Source organism: Strix uralensis, chromosome 10 (genome assembly GCF_047716275.1).
Source record: "Strix uralensis isolate ZFMK-TIS-50842 chromosome 10, bStrUra1, whole genome shotgun sequence".
Taxonomy (NCBI): domain Eukaryota; kingdom Metazoa; phylum Chordata; class Aves; order Strigiformes; family Strigidae; genus Strix; species Strix uralensis.
In genome coordinates, this window is record NC_133981.1 from 3,392,461 (window position 1) to 3,410,195 (window position 17,735).

At 43.3% G+C, this 17,735-nt stretch overlaps 1 protein-coding gene across 4 annotated transcripts in view; it reads left to right on the forward strand.

Annotated features, from left to right (window-relative positions):
• PLXNB1 (plexin B1) overlaps positions 1 to 17,735 on the forward strand; it is an 84,035-nt gene that overhangs the window by 24,700 nt on the left and 41,600 nt on the right. For 3 of the 4 annotated variants that reach the window (XM_074878908.1, XM_074878911.1, XM_074878909.1), the window contains one exon: positions 15,862 to 17,005. In XM_074878908.1, coding sequence (XP_074735009.1) covers positions 15,872 to 17,005 — 1,134 coding nt within the window. In that variant the 5' untranslated portion in view covers positions 15,862 to 15,871. Of the gene's footprint in view, positions 1 to 8,305; positions 8,382 to 15,861; positions 17,006 to 17,735 lie in introns of those variants that run through there. The other variant, XM_074878910.1, reaches the window with a different exon arrangement.

The following is a 17,735-nucleotide window of genomic DNA, read 5'->3' on the forward strand; positions in this document are numbered from 1 at the left end:
ATGACTTGAATTAAGGCCAGTCTCTTTTGGATCCATGCTTTCAGGATACATAAAAAATAAAAGACCATAGGGAGGACAGAGGTCTGTATGTTGTATTCTTTGAGATATCAAACTAATTCTGTCCAGATCCTATTGAAAAAGTGCTCCAGCAGAAGTGCACTAGAGGACATGCTTTTTAGTACCTTTAAGTGCAAAAGATCATGGCTGAACAAACTAACTTCTGAGATGTGAATTACAGTTATTATCTGAGTCGCGCTCTACTTAATTCTTGTGCAGCGAAAGTAGCAATTGGTTTCCTAGGAGAGTGTTACTTCTTCCCTCCTTTTCTCTCGCTATTTAAGCACTGTAGGGGCTGGTTTTCTGCCCTATTTTCTGTGGGCCACCACCTTTTCTTTCTGAGAGTAAAGATAAACATAAAACTGCTGTGCTGCGTGCAAGGCAAGAATTTTTCAGGAGAAACCCTTACCTTTGGGGGTGGAGGGCACGTTTTTGTAAACTGTGATGATGTGTTTTGGCTATAGATGTTTCTTTCTCATTGCTTCCTATGCCTGGCAAGCGGTTCTGTATAGTGTGCTCTCTGCAAAGTGGTCAGAATAGTTGGGGGGTTTGGGTATTTCTAGGCCTGGGCCACATACTTCCTTCATATGTGATGTAAAACCTCTGCATAGCTACCTCAAACTCCAGCTCCAGTTCCAAATGTGCTATTTCACTGAAAGACTAATCCAATTGCTCTCTGGTCTTGCATCTTGTCTTGCAATTCTGTTTCCGAGATGTCTCCCACTGCATGCTGAGTGGCTCTTCACTAGGTATGTATGCTCCATTTGCTTAAGTATTTAACCTTGTAGCAACCAGATTCTTGTTTTGGTGGTGTCTGAGCTTCTTACAGTGGAAAAATAACGCAGATCTACACATATTCACAGTGGGGTAAAAAAAAAAACCATTCCAAACCTGTTTCTACATTTTTGCCTCCAAAAGCAGTGCAGGTGTAATACCTGGAGCCAGGTGAATGCCTTATGTGAAAATAAGCCTTTGTGTTATGTTCCAGGTACAGGTTTTATGTAACTCTCAGGGTTGGCATAGTTTGATGTCACCGAAGATGTGGTCAGCTCTCCTGTACTGCATTCTAGAAGCTCAGCTTTTGGGAAGAGCGAAGTGCTTTGCCCATCTGATCTAGCGGAAGCGATGGGAATAGCTGGGCTCAACGTAGAGGCTCAATTAGATGAACTTTTGAGTCCTGTGTGCTGTTTGATATCCACCACCTTGAGAGGAGGGTTCTCCCCTTTGATCAGGACCAATTATGGGCTGTTTGTGGGGTGAAGTGTTCCTTCTTAACCCTTAAAGAATGGTTCAAAGCCCTAAATTGTGAGGTAGTTTTATATTTTTTGAAATGCTGTTAGCACTGACTATTGTAACTTTAGGTAATATGTTTGCCCTCTTGAATTCTGTTGGGTTTTAATGGCCTCACTTAATTTTTCTTTTTTTAAAAAAAAATTCCAGTTACACTTCTACATCTCTGCATCATAAAAATGCTTGTTTAACTTCTAATAGTGAAACTGGCAAAGGATAGAGAAAAGCCAGATATTTCAGCCTGACAGGAAAGTTTAGGTTGCTTAGTGAGCTAAGCGTGTATAAATAACGAAGTCCTATATCTGATAATCAAAAATGTAGAAAGCAGTTAGGATCACTGCACTTCTGGAAGCAATCACTCAGGATTTTGAGAGTCATGATAAAAAGAGTGACTAAAACCAAGTATTCATGTATGAATGTGAACTAATGGGGAGAGAAAGTTTTCGAAAAATACGCTCTATTCTGGAGGAATGTGGCTTGAAAGTAAACTTGCTTTTGAGCAAACTCAGTTTAAGAAGTTAGGCTGTGTATTCTAACAGAGAACTACCTGACTAGTAATTTACTATAGCAGTTGGGAATCCTTACTGTGTTTAAAATTATCACACTAGTTTCTCCAGCGTATGGGAGTTTTCTGCAGCTTTAGGAAAACCAATGCATCTTAAGAAGTGTATCTTCAGTTGTTAGAAATAGAACAACAGTAACCAGAGGTGAGGAGTACCTTCCATACAAAGAGCAACTGAATAAACTGGGATTCTTCCACCTGAAAAGCGATGAGTGATAGTTATCTTCAAATCCTGAATGGCATGGAAAGGTTAGAGGGGGAGCAACCTTTTTTGCCTATTCCGTGACAAGTATGAATAGATATTGAATGGAGCCAGCGTGTAGTAAGCTTAAAACCAAATAACAACTTAGTCCTTGATGTGTGCAGTTAACCTGGGAAGCTTCTTGCCACAGGATGTTGTGAATGCCAAACATCTGTGTGTATATTGAGGACACGGGGCAGCTCCATAGAAGAAGGAGATATTGAAGGTTACTAAATGCATAGAAACTACCTCTATCCCAAGAAATCCCTGAGCTACACATTGTTGAAGCCTGGGAGAGTATTCAGAGATGTAAGGTGCTACTATGTGCTTACTTCATACTTATGTTTCAGGCCAATGCCAGCGCCAAGCAACTGCAACCTGGTTTGTCAGCATGGAGCGGGAGAGGGGATAAAAATAAAACTTGTAAAAACAGACTGGCACAACTTGTGTTCTAGGCTGGTTCTGTGCTGCTTGTCATGTACTGCATGCACATCTTACTTGCTAAAGGCATTGCCTGTGGGCTGTTGGGAGTCTGCATACTGTTGACTTGAATTTGAAGAGAGGTGGAGAGTATATTTCTGGAAACTACATGGCTAGGAAGGGTGGTGTGAAGACAAATATTCTAAGTAGAGGAGCTGACTTTCTTCCTTTCTCAGTGGTATGTACTGTTCCTGCTGCTCTGAGATGGTATGTGTTTTACTGAGTTAGACAGTCTTACTGCTGATAGCCTAAATCTTATTTGTGTTAATTTCCCCCCTTTAAAAGAGTGTTTCTTGCCTGGTAATGGACTGTAACTTAATTTGAGCTAAAATGGGCGATAAGCAGATGTATAAACAGTACAATCCCTGTTCCAAAGCATTTTCAAACTAAATATGTCATGGCCTGCATGAGGTTCATACTCTTCAGAAGTACTCAAAACACTGGTCTTATTTTAGGTCCTGTCTAAACATTTAAAAATAACTTGAAAATAGGGCTCACTTCTAGATGGTTCACCCTTGAAAGTCTGGTCTTGCGCTTGGCTTTAGATGCTCACCCAAATCTGCAGAGGGCACTGAACAGAACAGCTCTAGTTGTTTCTTTGAACTTTTCCTTTCTCTTTCAAAAAGAAAAGAACAATGTTGGGCTATCTGCTATCTGTCTTTTTGTCCCTAGAGACATGGTCTCTGCTGTTAGGTACTGTCTTTTTTTTTTTTTTTTTTTTTTTACTTTTTGTTGACTAATTGTGCTGCTGTGGTCCTTGGGGAACAGCTATGGAAAGGTGACTGCTAGCAGAACTAAGATGATGTATATTCCTGGAGGCATGCTGTTATGACTGAAAACAAGGGAGCTGATGTATTTGGGGAAACTATAGCCCCTTTACAAGGATACAGGAACTGACTCGTCTGCATCTTGTATCCTATAGTGAAAGTCACTCCATGGACTGGCTGAGAAGTCGTGGGTTCAGATTACAGCTATGAGGAGTATGGACAGGCCTGGGGCTGAGCCAAGGAGCCAGGTGGATTATATACAGGATTAGGACAAGGGTCATTTTGGGGATGACTGGGACTAAGTGGAGTGAGTTTAAGTTCCCTTCCTGTTGATTGTTCCTCTATCATCTTGATGTGTTGCACCTATTTATTCAGCTGTTTGCCAGAAGAAGTCTCTATCCCAAACCAGAAGTCTCATTACTGCAGAGTAGCAGTGGGCTCAGTTGTTACACCATTTAGAAAGCATCCTTTCTGTTTCACTCTCAATTTCTCAATTACTGTTTTCATCAGTAGTTTTGTTCTAGCAGTGATTCTCTCTCAGCCTGTTCCTGTGAGTGCTGAACTTGTCTGCCATTCTCCAAATAGTCTGTCCAGATCAGATTTAGTTTGAACCTGTCTTTAAGACTGTATGATCTTTTCTATTCCTAGCTGGTTTATGATTTCAACTAGTGTATTTCCCACTAAGCCCTGAGAAGGTTTAATTTAAAACATTTTTATGATGCTAAACTTGTATCAGCCCCACTGTGGCCTCCTGGATTGACATTAGGTGGCTGATTGTTCTGTTTGGCCAACGTATATGTCTGAAGAGTGCTGTCTGAGCCACATTTTTGTGCAATTTTGATTAGTTACCTATGTTGTGGCAGAGTCAGAGTTTCTTTTCCCAGAGGAATGTACAGTCCTTGCTGTGTGGAATATATAGCTTAAAATGACAGAGGAAGGGTGCCTGGAACTGGGACAGTCTGCAAACAGAACTGTGCTGACCACAAGCTATGCTTTGTCCTTTCAAACACAGATGTGCGTACTTTTTCCTTGTTCCCCTCACCAGCCTCTCTGTTCTGTCTAGCTGTTCCTTCCAGCAGAAGAGCAGCCACTCAGATGTAAAACTCTCAGTGCTATTCCTCACAAACTACTGTATATCTGGTTTTCCTGTTTCCTGGGCACTTTTGCCCAGGGGTGACCCTTGTGAGGTAGCATTTTCTTGACATGCCAACAGTCAGCCAGTTATACTGGCTGAAATTCCTGTTCATAGCAGTTTGCGTTTCAGACTAGCGCTGCAGTTTATGCAGCAGACCTGTTAGTGCATCTCTGTGGCCCTAGGGTGAAGGTCTGGGCTGCCCTGAAAGGCAAAGGGAAGAGCCAGTCAGTCCTGCCCAGCCAGTGGCTGTCAGACTGTGAAGGTGGAAGGGTAGCAAACCAGATGGAGAACAGTCTCAACTGAAAAGCCTTTAAAACTCATGGCTGCCATGAACAGGTACCCAGTGCTGAACCTTGGTGCCTTTAGAACAGCACCAAGGAAGCTTTCTCAGCCCGGGGCCAGGAGCTCAAATATTTTGCCAGAAAAGGTTAGGATCTCCTTAGTCTAAGTGTACGGATAAAAACAGAAACTCATGTTGCAAAGCCACTTGATGGTGTTAAAATTTCTTATGGTGAATTTTCTCTTGTAATAAAATTCCCTGTTCTGGATAAGGTGTGACTAGATGTCTGCCTGTTAATGAAGTGGCTGGAGAACTCTTACTCCAGATGGTTTATGTCTCCATGTACCAAATCTTGCAGTTTCCTAGCTTCTGCTTCCTTTACCACTTAATTTTCATGTTGCTTGTTTTCACTCCTCCAGATTGTGGCCCTACAGCATTATGAATGAAGAGCATTGCCTGATGGCCCATGCATAGTAGGTAGTCCTCCCACCCCTACCCATATGCAGTCTGGTGCTCTGAATTTTATCCTTGAAACAAGAACTTCCAAGTGTGGGCAATGTCTGGGCTGGAGGGCTGTGATTGTAGGGTGGAAGAGTACATTGCATGGCTGCTGCCAGCCTGTGGCTCCTCAACCACATGCACCTTGACAGCCTTTCGTGGATGGTTCCTGTGCCACCATTCTATGTTGGCCTACCATTTGGAAGCACTGGATAATGAAGATCCCAGCTGGCATGGGAGGGTCATTGCTCGGGGCTGTTGAGACTGGTGTGAAGTTGATCCTGGCTCTCAAGTCTGCACCTGACCTCTTCAGCCTTCTGCAGTAGTGCAGTGGGAGCTATTGTGTTTTATACATGTAATGAGCAACTTGGGAAGGTCCCCAGGCTTTTTGAACAACGTGGTGCGTTGCTATCTATTCTTAGCCTTATGAAAGCCTTGGTATTGGCTTGCAGAGGTGGAAGAAAATGTCTGGCCACCTCAACCTGGATCATTATCTAGCAGACCTGTGTAACCTAATTACCAGAATATTGAGCCTAATAGCTTGTAGCTGACTACTAACAGCCTTCCAGGCTTAGGCACTAATTTATGGAAGATTAATTGATCAAAGCTTCATTTCTGGTAATGCTTTAAAATGAGTTGAGTAATACAAGATATAATATACCCCAACTTGGTTTGAAGGCAAACCACAAGCAGATTGTGGTAGTGATGTGGAATTCTGTTGATTTTGCTGTCTCTTCTGGGTGGGAGGGAATAGATGCTACTCATGTGGTTGCATTGCATTAAATTTATTTGCATGTTACTGCCTGTATTCATGGCTGTAGCCAGGACTGCTGATACTGTTGGAGTGATAGGGGAGGACTGTCAAACTGCTGTCAGGCTGTATGGTTCTCCAGAAGATTACCGGGGGGGGCAGAAAAGTGAATTTTATTTGAAATGAAGGAGAACTCCAAGGATTAGAATTCCTTCCTGTCCACTCAGGGTGTGTTAATTCTTTATAGAGCTGTTGTGGTACTAAAATTGAAGACTTCTGGGGTGTTGAGCAAATGCTGTTCTTGAACAGGCCGGAGCACCCTGCACTGCTCAGTGTCTGCAGGCTCCAGTGTTTAATGGTTCTGATTTGCATCCGACAGCTGGATTGTGGAGCTTGGGATGTGGTCCTTGTGTGTCGGTAACACTGCTAGCGTGAACTCCTTTTGTGGTAGGTCTCTGTTCTCCTTTCCACTGTGCAGTCCTGCAGGGCTGATGCTGGCACGGAGACCATGGTTTCCTCTGGGGGTGCAAGTGTAGGACTTGCTTCCTTTCACGGGAGTTTCACAGGACGTTGGAAGCTCCTTTCCTTTCTTGCTAGGTTATTCCAAGGCCAGACTAGATGCAAAAGGACTTGCCTTGGGAGCTTGGCCTTTGCTTCTGGGACGTGAGAGCTTGGTTAGGGGTCACGGTGCTGTCCTCTGGGAAGCACATGCTGGTTGCAGGAGGTCTCCTCCCTCCCTTCTGGAGGGCACCCTGCCAAGGAAAATAGACTCTAAGGCAGAAGTGATTACAGTGAGAAGGTCATGTGCTGTCCTGGCTGTTTCTGGAGGAAGCAGTTGGGCATTTCTACTTTATAGAAATCAACACAGAGTAGCTAAGGCAGCTAGTGCAGGGCAGAATTCTGGCTTTTGTAGCCTGTGGAGCTAAAGCTGAGAACAGGAGGAGGATCCCGGCTGAGGCTGGGGAAAGGTGCCCCTAATGACAGGGAGGGCAGTGCGGTTGGGAAGGCGTGCCTTGTTTGAGGTGGAGGCCGGTAAAATATGAATCATGTCTGTTTGAAGTAGTGATGAAATCCCAGATGAAGGTTTTCTGTAATACCTGGCCAAATAGTCTGGTGTGCTTTTAGCTTTCTTTTCTCCCGGGTTAGAACGGATGATCCTGACCTACTTTTAGCAACAGCAGTTCTGTTGAACACAGCCCAATGCTCAGCTGTATGTTTGGCAAACACATTATCTCTTTTGTTCAGTCCATGTCTGAGTGAGATGTTTCCATCAAACATTTAGCAGACAGTGAAGAGCTGTTCCTGGAAGAGGGGCTGTTGGTGTGTTAAACTCAATTCTGCCACTTCTGTGCACCACAGCTCTGGCCTTTGCTTTGGTTTCGCTTGCTTCGCTGCTGTGTTGTGCGTTAACTTCTGTGCTGCGCTGTCAGGATTCAGTTAGATGGTATCTAAATATTAATAGGATAGATAATATCTTTAGAAATAGTCAGTGAGGTTAGGTTTCTGGCTTCCTAAATATGCGATTAGGCAGGGCTAAAGTTACGTTCTTAATATTTAAAAATAAATAAAATCTACAAGTGTACTATAAAATAAGAAGTTTAAATAGAAGTGTCATCCTGGGGCAAACTGCAAAGCTCTGTGTAGCTCAGTATCCTGTCTTTGACAAGATCCAGAAGCAGACACTTAATGAGGGCTGTAAGAAACAGGGCATGTATAATGTGGTGGGTTTGTTTTGGTTTTTTTCTCCCCACCTCATTTGACTCCCAGTATATGACCATCATCAGTTTAGGGCCCTTCTTGGTCAGGACTTGTATTTAATCATCTGATCTCGACTATATCTATTCTCCATTAATTTATATAATCTGTCTTCTAACTTGTTTATGGTTCTAGTCTCTGTGACCTCCTACAGCAGTGAGTTCTACAATTTAATTATGTATTTTAGATGTTATTTAAAATATTCTACATCCAGTGATGGTATTCTTGAACTGGCTTAGAAAAGTTGTCTGTAATTTTGGTGGGTGCTCGCTTGTTTCTGCACAGGAAGACATGGTAGTCGATTATTCCATATTTTTCATCTTGACACTATGTCATGTTTCAGATCTCTTAAATTTTCCATATCTTCCCCCTCGTTGTTTCTTTGTCCATCCAAAGTCTTACTCTGCACAATCTCTCCTTATATGGAAGCTGCTCCATGCTTTTGATCATCTTCTGTTGTCCTTTTTGTCATTCTGTCTCCTTTTTCAGATGTGGGAACCAGAACTGCCTGCAGCATTCAACAACATAATGGCGATGCCTGTTTTCTTTCCTAATCACTCTGAAGGTTGTATTTGCCTTTTTGCTTGATACTAAATGCTGAACTGTCCAGCCAAGTTGCCAAAGTTTTCCTGAGTGGTAACAGCTAATTTGGATGCTGTTGTGTTTATGTAATTAGAATATTTTGTGTTGATTTTGGTATTTATTGACATCTAAGATATTGCATAGTTACTTAGGAGTGCATGAGTTCTGTTACTTCTTGCAGTCTTTTCTGAATTTGACTGTGATGAATATTTTTTTAATAATTTGCCACTTCTAGACATATTCTTCTTCATAGATTTTATGTGAACATATTGAACAGCACAGGTTGCAGAACAAATTCTTGGCAGATCTCACTGACAACCTTCCTCTGCGGAAACACTTTTTGTTTCCTGTCTAACTACTTATTAAATCATGATAGGGATTCCACAATAGCTTAACTTTTTTTTCAAGAGTCTTAGCTGACAGTTCTTTTAAAATCAGTTTAGTTCATATTAAACAGATTAAAAACTGGCTTTTGGATCTCAGTTAATTGGAAGTGGGAAATCTGCTATTGGAATTTCCTCGGTACTGCAGGGGTTTCTTTCTGCTCCAATATTAGTCTGCATTTTGATCAACAGTTGGGTTCTTGAACTTCTGCATGCAAATTTGTTTCTACGGATGGTGATGGGCTTAGATTCATGTAGATTTGTGTAGAAACAGTGGATTTGCTCAGCAGACTGAATTGGATGGGTAAGTTCAGTGAGTTCAGCTTTCCCAGCAGGGTTCTGTTGCAGCTGGATTAAACCTGTCTAGGTTCTCTGGATGTACTTTACACATTAAAGGCTAGAGAACGGGATCTTTTTTTTCTAACTAGTTGCCTGGAAAACTATTTGAGTCACTGATGGTATTCAACTGAATACAAACTTAACATATGATGTGGCAGCTAGAAGAGCAAAAGGTTCTTGGGCAGGTAAATGGAGGGCTGGTGGGTCAGACTGGGGAAAGTAACATTTGCTCTGTGTGCAGCATTAGAAAGCCAAAGGGGTAGCCTGTCCGGGTCAGGTGCTCTGAAAAGGGGATGCTGGTTCAGGTTATGTACCTTAAAAAAAAAAATTAAAAATGCTGACAAACTAGAAGGGGCTCAGAGAGCTACAAGAAAAATTAATTCTTTCTGACAAAACAAGCTCAGACCACCTAATTTATCCATCTGAAGGATTACACATGGCTGCAATCTGTGATTCAGGAAAGCCCAAAGCTGGCAGGATGTATAAGGGAAGGATTGCTTTATATGCTTGTCTGCCCTTATACTACTTCTTAGGCATCTATTATTGTCTGTTGCTGGAGCCAGGGTTTCTGTATAGGTGGACCTCTGTCTGAGTTAGAATAGCTGTTGTTATCTCCTTGCCCAAGGAGGATTAAGAAGGAGGATTAGTTTTCAAACTGTTCATGCAAAAAGTGACGAGAAGCTTCTTTGACTTGGGAGATCGTGTGACAAGCAAAGTTAGACAAAATGACAAGGCATTTTACTTGGGGTGAATAACCCTCAGGGAGCAGCTTGCTGGGTTAAGGTGGTAGTTTCTGTAATTTAGGAGGCCTAAAAAAAAAAAATCTGCTTTCACTGAGAGACTTTAGCCAAGGAGCTCATGGGCTAGAATAAGAGATTGTTTAGAGGTGTTCTGTGGTTTGATTACGCAGAAAGTTGGAGCAGATCCTGAGGGACTCTAATCTTCAAATGTGTAACACTGGCAGAAAGTTATCCTTTGATTGTGTTAAGATACTAAGAAACTAACAGATGACTTGATTTCCCCTTTTAAAGATGTATATACGACATGGTACTTGAGTTCATATTTTTTTAGTGTTTTGAGTGGCTGGTAAAGTGAAAAGTCAAACCTCAACTTACAATCACAGAATATCTATGAAGAAAGCTTCTTTGAACAGCAAGCAGCTTGTGGTTGCTTTATGTTCCTTATGAATGTCTGTGTAGTTTGTCTTGATTTATAAAAGGTTCACTATTTAATACTGTATTCATCATTAACTCTTCATTGTCCATTTGTACTGGAAGCTTAAACTAGTGTTTATAACACTTTTTCATGTGTGCAAGAGAAAAGATCAGTCGTGCTAGAGCTGTTTAGGGGAAATACCTGGCCACTACCATCAGTTAATTCCACTGTGGCTAAAATTAATGTTTTGGTAGGTCCAGGGGTGTAGAAGCACTTTCTACAGCTTTTTTCCAAAGAACTCTGACAATGCATAAGCATCATTAAAATGTCAATAGTATCACAAAGTTGACAAAATATTTTCTGCAACATTGTTTTAGTATAACTTCTTCAACCCCCATTGAGAAGAGCACGTTGTAATGGTCAGCAGTAACTATCAAGGGTTTAGAAAACACATTTTTCCCAAGTGTTTATCTAACAATGCTGTTAATTCTGTAGCCTGAAAGTACAGGTTTTCTGCCACCTTCTTTCACTGTTTCAGATTTGATATTTTTGTCTCTAGAGTGTTTTTTTAAGTTATTTTGACCTCAGCTTTGGTGTTACTCACCTCTGGTATAACAGAGCTCCCTTGTCTGTGCCAGTCCTACTCCATCAGGATGGATTGGACTTGGGATTCTCCTTGGGGTCAATTTTACTTGGAAAACAGAGGTTTGTGTTCATCTCTGCCGGAGCTGCTTGCTGCAAGTGTTCTTAAACAGCAGAGCAGGGAACTGGCCTGGTAGTAGTAAATAAGACTCAAAAAAAAAAAAAAAAATTTAATGGGAATGTCATCTTTCACAGCAGAAAACAGCAAGTCTCTGTTGAGCATATGAAACTTAGAAGGGGCTGTAATTCAGGGCTTTTGTGCAGAAAACACAGAGGTGGTCATCTTTCTACTGCTGGGTGATTTGAATGTGCTGGAGCACAAGGGTCATCGTGCAGCTGGAAGAATTATGCTTTTAATTTTTAAATCTTTTAGTGCTCTCACTGTGGGTTGGCTCTGCAGATGATACAGTGGAAATTGCAGGTGCAAATTTCAGGGACCTACTTCTTTCCAAGGATAATTCTGCTGGGATTGGTGTTGAGTATGAAATCTAGCCTAGAAGTTGGAACATTATATGACCTCTCCATGTTTGGGGGATAGGATGTGGTATTAGGGAAATCATCTGTAAGGACTGAAATAATCTTTACGTGTTGATATGCTGTTAAAATGTGTCCAAATGAGTCCTGTGTGTGTGTTTGACCTCACGTATCCCTCTCCTATATTAGAGAGGTAAAAATAGTGCTGCAGAAAACACAGTCTTATTTCATATTCCAAGTAACAAAATAGTGCCATTGCTTCCACGTTATTGGTTGTTGTTTTGTGGATGTGATATAAATATTCTGTGGCAGAACTGACTAATCCTCTAGCCTTCTGTTGTGATCCAGATTAAATAAATGAAACTCAGAAGTATCATTTGGATATTAATATTTTACAGTGCGTTAGAGGCAATGTTCAGAGTATTGTCTGGAGCATTTTCCTATTTAACAAGAATTTTAAAAAAATGGAATATTTAAAAAGAATCTTTAAGCCTTGGCAATTGCCTTCAGAATTAATTAAAGGCTACGCACTTTTAGTGCAATCTGTCTGTAACAGCTGTGTTGTACACTAGCAGTGAGTACAGGAAGCAGAACAGTTCAGCAAATCCATAAAGAGCTCAGTAGTATAGCCTGTCATGAAACCATCAGATTTAAATGTAGGTTATCCTCCTCCTTCCTGTCCTCCCAGAGAGGTTGTGATGGGCTTAACTGAAGAGCACGAATGAAAAAGGCAGTGATGCTCATGCTTGGGAAACAACTTGAGAAATTGAATCAAAAGACACTGCTGGCTTTTTTCTCTCAGTTTTCACATAGGATGTGAATGCTTCTAGCTACTGATAGCCACACAGTTGTGCTCATTTCTAATGTATGTTTGCTTACATAGCAATAAATACTAGTTCATTTGTTAATGGCTCTTCAGAAAAGAGCAACAAAGAGCACTATATTCAGTGTTTACCCATTGCGCAGAGCGATTAGATCTAGCTTGCAGAACATGCTGTACTACCCGGTTTTGGTTTTTTTTTTTTTTGGTCTTCTCAGATGCCCTCTGTTCTCCCAGAGTCATGAGGACTAGATAGTAGTTTCTTACCTGGAACACATTTGAGGACTAGCTCTTAACAAAGTGACTTATAGGAGGATATTGGTGAGTGAAAGAATAACAACTTCAGGACAGAGCTTTGACCACAGCAAGATCTGCTTTTGATTATGGTCTGCTGGAATGAAGGGCGAGTTGCTCTTCCATCTCCTTCCAGTATAGGTGCTCCAATAGGTAAAGTGCTTTTCAGTGAAACATTAGGGAGAGATTCAACTACAGATCAAAGAGCTCGTAAAAAGATCTGTGTTGCTAAAGTGGTGTCATGTGCTGGGTTTTGAGTTCAAGTACTGGTGGCATGTGTAAGTGTTAGCTCTGCCCCAGCAGTCATCAGTGATGGTATGTGGTGGACAGAGCACCTTGCAGCTTGTAGGCATGACCACTAGCCAGAAAGCCAGTATTTCAGAATTCATAAATTCTGAAGACACATGCCGATTTTACCGTGTAAGTGCTGGCATAGGAAGGTTGCATTAGCTAGAAAGAAGATTAGAGATTCCTGTAAGTAGTGTAGTGTAATGATGTCTTGTGATCCTCAGCTGCTTCCAGATCAAAGGCTCTCTTCTCCATGTCAGTGTGGCACTGTCACGATGTAGTCAAGCTCCTGCTGTTGGATGGTCATCAGCCTATTGTTTTGTTTGCAGGCATTTTAAGCTTTGAAACTGAGGAGACTTCAGACAGAGTTGCACCATGAGCCATGGTGATGTCTGCATGATGGCAGTGCAGAGGTGCCAAGACAGTTGTGTGGTTAAGGAGTTCCTTGAATAAAGTTTTCTGCAATAAAAATGGTGAGAATGCATAAAAATAACTTGCATGTTAGAGTTGGGGCAAGATATGCTCTGCTGATGTAAACCCAAGGTGGTAGAGTCAAGTTAGAGCTCCATCCTTCAGTCTACATGTATCTACTTGTTGACTTCATAAATATCCCTCATCATGCTTCGCAGATAACATCTCCTGCGTGATGAGGACCTCTGTCATCGCCCTGGAAGAGACTCCAAGGCTAGTTCAGTGCTGTTTGCAAATCTGGGTGAAGCAGAGTGTGTTGGTAGCAGCAAGAGCAGAAAACATTAAGTGTCCACTATCAGGGCAAACAAAAGCCCTAGTGTGCACGTAACCTAAACACAGTGCTGGTACGGTGTGAATTGGTGGCTGTGTGCTCTGGGGGAAAGCTGCCAGCCTAGAGTCAGCATTCCTGCGTCCGGGTATATCCTGACAGTACTACCTACTTACCTACAATAACCATGTGAAATGGAGCTTTTCCAGAGCTTCACAAAGCCTATATTTAATAATGTGTTGTATTTATAATACCTTCCATCCGCTGGATTTCACAAATAGACTAATCCTCTCAACTGGTCTTTTGGTAGAGCAAAGATGCCAGTTTTACTGACAAAGGAGCTGGAAAACAGACTTTTGTGGGCGTTCTGTTGCAATAGTGGTGAAATAAAAGATGGATCTAGAGTCTTACAGTTATTGCTCTCACCACTGCTGCTGTGTTTTCTGCACACCTGGATGTTGTACAGAACGAGTGTAAGATGCAGTTTGTGTGGTAAGAAGTGTGTGACCTAAATTGGCTAAGTCCTGCTGTAAATGCTGGGGTAGTCTTCTTTTGAAATGCTGCGGATCTTTTTCCACCTCTGTGCATGAAGCACTTCTGGGCTAATAGCACTTCCAGCTTACCAAGAAGATCCAAGAGGGATGATGCTGTAGGAGGGAAGTGATGATAGTTTTCTTAGCTTTAACTATAAAATTAACATCACCCCTGAGGAGCTGAGTTGCCAAAATGAGCACAGTAGATTACAAGCCAGTTGTGGAAGAGGTACTGTACCCATCAGCTCTGAGCCTCTGGCTCAGCTTGGCATCTGTATAGCTGCATGTAGCTTTGATACTTTGTCTGCAAGAGGGAGGGAGGGAAGGGAATAGATTCACAGCTGCATCACCACCTACTTCTCAATTCAAATAAGTGGTACTCATAGTAAATTACGAGTATTTGCAGCTGCTGCCCTTTCTCCATGGGGAAAGCATTAATCTAAATGTTGCAGGTACTTATTACCACATTTCCACCATGCTGTGGGATTCTCCATGCTGTTCAGGATGATTGTTCCCATCTGTGGCATGGCTTGGGTGGGTTGTGGTAGACTTCAAGAGAGGTTGATCCTCATGATCCTCTAAAGTTCCTCTGGAGAGGAGCAGAACAGGTCTGGTGGTTCCCTGAGTCTAACACCCACCCCATCTGGCCGTGCCTGCACTGTGGGGCATGGGACAGGGAAGGAGTGGAGCCTCGCCCACTGAGCAGGTGTGTTTCGATCGCCTTTTACAGTACTGGTAGAGGTGCTGTGGAGAGAAGAGCACCGGCAGGAGACTTCTTCCCCAGAGAGCCCAGTAACGAGTGAGCAGGATAAGGTGGTCTCCCCCTTGCCTGGACATGCTGCACCTACCCAAGGAGATGGGGCCCACCAGCACTGGCTTAGCAGGGCTGGGAGGGTCGACTGGTGGCCCCGGGGGGTGGCTGGGAGTCACTGTGACAGACTCTCTAGAGGCCTCATCCTGGCACCCAGGTCCTGCTTGTGTGGGAGATGGCATGGGAAGGCTTTTTTTGAAGCACTAGTGGAAGAGTCTTACACCCAAAGGAGGCTGTTGATAGCCATAAGTGATAAGAGAGAGAAGGATTAATTATGCTATCTGGATCAAATACAGAGCAAAGGGGTTATTAGCTTGCTCTGAATGGGATCCCAGATACAGTTTATTTAAACAATGGTCCTGCAGGTTGTGTTTGTCTTGAACAGTGGTTTGTTTTACTGTGGTGTTGCTCGTTATCAAAGTGTGTGATGTGCTGGCTGCTGTAGGAATGTGGTCCTGTCCTGGAGAACTTCCAGTACAGCATCATAGGGACAAGTAGTGCAGGAGCCTGGTTAAACATGGCTTTTTCTGATCTTACAAGAGTAGTGATCAACTTCAATGCTTGAAACACCTCTGTCACAGCACAGATAGGACCTTTCTCCTTAGGTTGTGTCCCTGGATTGATGAATCTGTGCTTTGGACTGTTTATTCAGCAAGTTTAGTACAAGTTCTGGGCGTGTGAAGAGAAGCTTTCCCCAGTACCACCCAGCAGTCTCTGGGAAAGCCCCCAAGAACATTACTTCAAGTCCAGCTTCTTCTGAATATGCCTGTCATCTTGATATGAAGTCTCTGATACTTCTGCAGGCCTCTTTCTGTTGGTGTTTCTGCAAATGTCCTGTGTTGACTCTTTGTGTCTAGCTCTCTGCTTTCTGTGGTTATCCATGTCCTCTTTGCCTACCTCTCATAATAACATTGAAGGATTTTGATGAGTGTTAATCTTCACTCCTGGTTTATGAGGAGTTATAACAGCTTTTCCTCTCTTGCAGAGTGTTTACCATGCCTCTGGGAACGTTCCTCCTCCCTGTTCTCTGTTTCTTGGGAGCAGCAATTCCACGGGGACTGCAGTATGTCACGTTCTCGCGCAATGCTACGAAATTCCTCCACCTGTCTATGGACTTGGAATCTGGGACCATTTACTTGGGGGCCACCAACTTTCTCTTTCAGCTGACATCTGACCTGCTGCTGAAGAACGTGGTTCAGACTGGACCAGTTCTGGACAGTAAAGATTGCCTCCCCCCGGTCTCAAAGCTGGAGTGCCCTCAGGCACACCACACTGACAATCACAACAAGCTGCTGCTAGTGAACGCAGTGCAGAAGGAGCTCATCGTGTGTGGCAGCGTGCACCAGGGAATCTGTGAGAAGAGGAGCCTCACGTCCATCGACCACGTCCTCTTCCGACCGGAGAGCCCTGGTGACACTCAGTACGTTGCTGCCAATGATCCCAATATCACCACTGTGGGACTCATAGCCTACTCAAAGGATGAGGTGCCCTTGCTGTTTGTTGGACGAGGGTACACTAGCCGAGGAGTTGGAGGAGGGATTCCTCCCATCACTACCCGAAATCTCAGGGCCCATGGAGGGGATGTTCAAGCAACAGACTCTCACTCCATTTTCTCCTATGAAGAAACAGCAAAACTGGCTGTGGGCCGGCTCTCAGAGTACAACCACCATTTCATTAAATCTTTCACTTATCGCTCGAGCGTCTATTTCCTATTCTACCGTCGGGACCTCAAATCTCAATCACGTGAGTACAAGACCTACATCTCACGAATCTGCCTGGATGACTCTCATTATTACTCGTATGTGGAGTTACCTCTTCTCTGCCAGAGCAAAGCCAATACATACAGCCTCCTGCAAGCAGCCTATGTCACCCGGCCGGGAAAAGGCCTGGCCCAGGGGCAGCTGGACACAGAGGGAGAAGTGTTGTTTGCAGCCTTCTCTGCCTGGCAAGCTTCGTCTGGCAAACTGAGCGAGGAGTCTGCACTCTGTGTCTACACAATGGAGGAGGTGGATCGCCTGACCAACTGGACTAGGGACGTTTGCTACATGAGAGATGGGAAGTCAGAAGAAGGGACAGAAGTGGCATATATTGAATACGATGTCAGCTCCAACTGTGTCCAGCTGCCAGCGGTAAGTGGCTTCGCGCCTTTGCCAGGGTATAGAATAGTCTCCAGAGTGTTCTTGTGTTGCTTTGTGTTCTGTTTCCCACAGATGGATGTTGAAATGGGTTAAAAGCCTTTGGGTTCAGGCTGTTTCTTTGCTACTGCAGCAACGCAACGCAACGCAAGAACCGTTGCATCCTGTTTAAGTATAGTCTATGTCATTGCTGCTGCTGCTCTCTGCCCTGTGTGGGCAGGTTTTCTTGCACTGTATGTGGCAGTGGGGAGGGCATCTAGCGTGACCTGGCCCTAAGGCCTGTCTCCTGGCAATACCAGGCAAGAACACTGAACCTGTGGTTCAGGTTGTTCTTTATCAGTATCTTCAGCTCCTGGTCTGCACTTCAGGGATGGAGAGGAGTATGTGCATGTGCGCCTGTATGTTGGGAAGGGAATTTAAGGGGTGTGCTGAGTCCCTGTTGCTTATGGTGAGGTGCACCTCACAACAGCTTCCTGCAAGGGCACCCAGGAACAGAAAAGAACGTAACCAAAACCAGGTGTCAACAAAATCCTCATTTCCTATTAGTCCTGCAAAATTTTGTGCCCAAGGAAGACCTTCTGACCTGGTGGTTCTTTGTCTCCAGAGCTGTAAGAGGTGATAATCCTCCTTTAAATTCTATGGCCAAGGCATGATAGGATGTTGCAGGACAAAAACGTGAACTGAAGTGGCTGTGACCCTGAATCCTTGCAGTCTGTCAGCCACA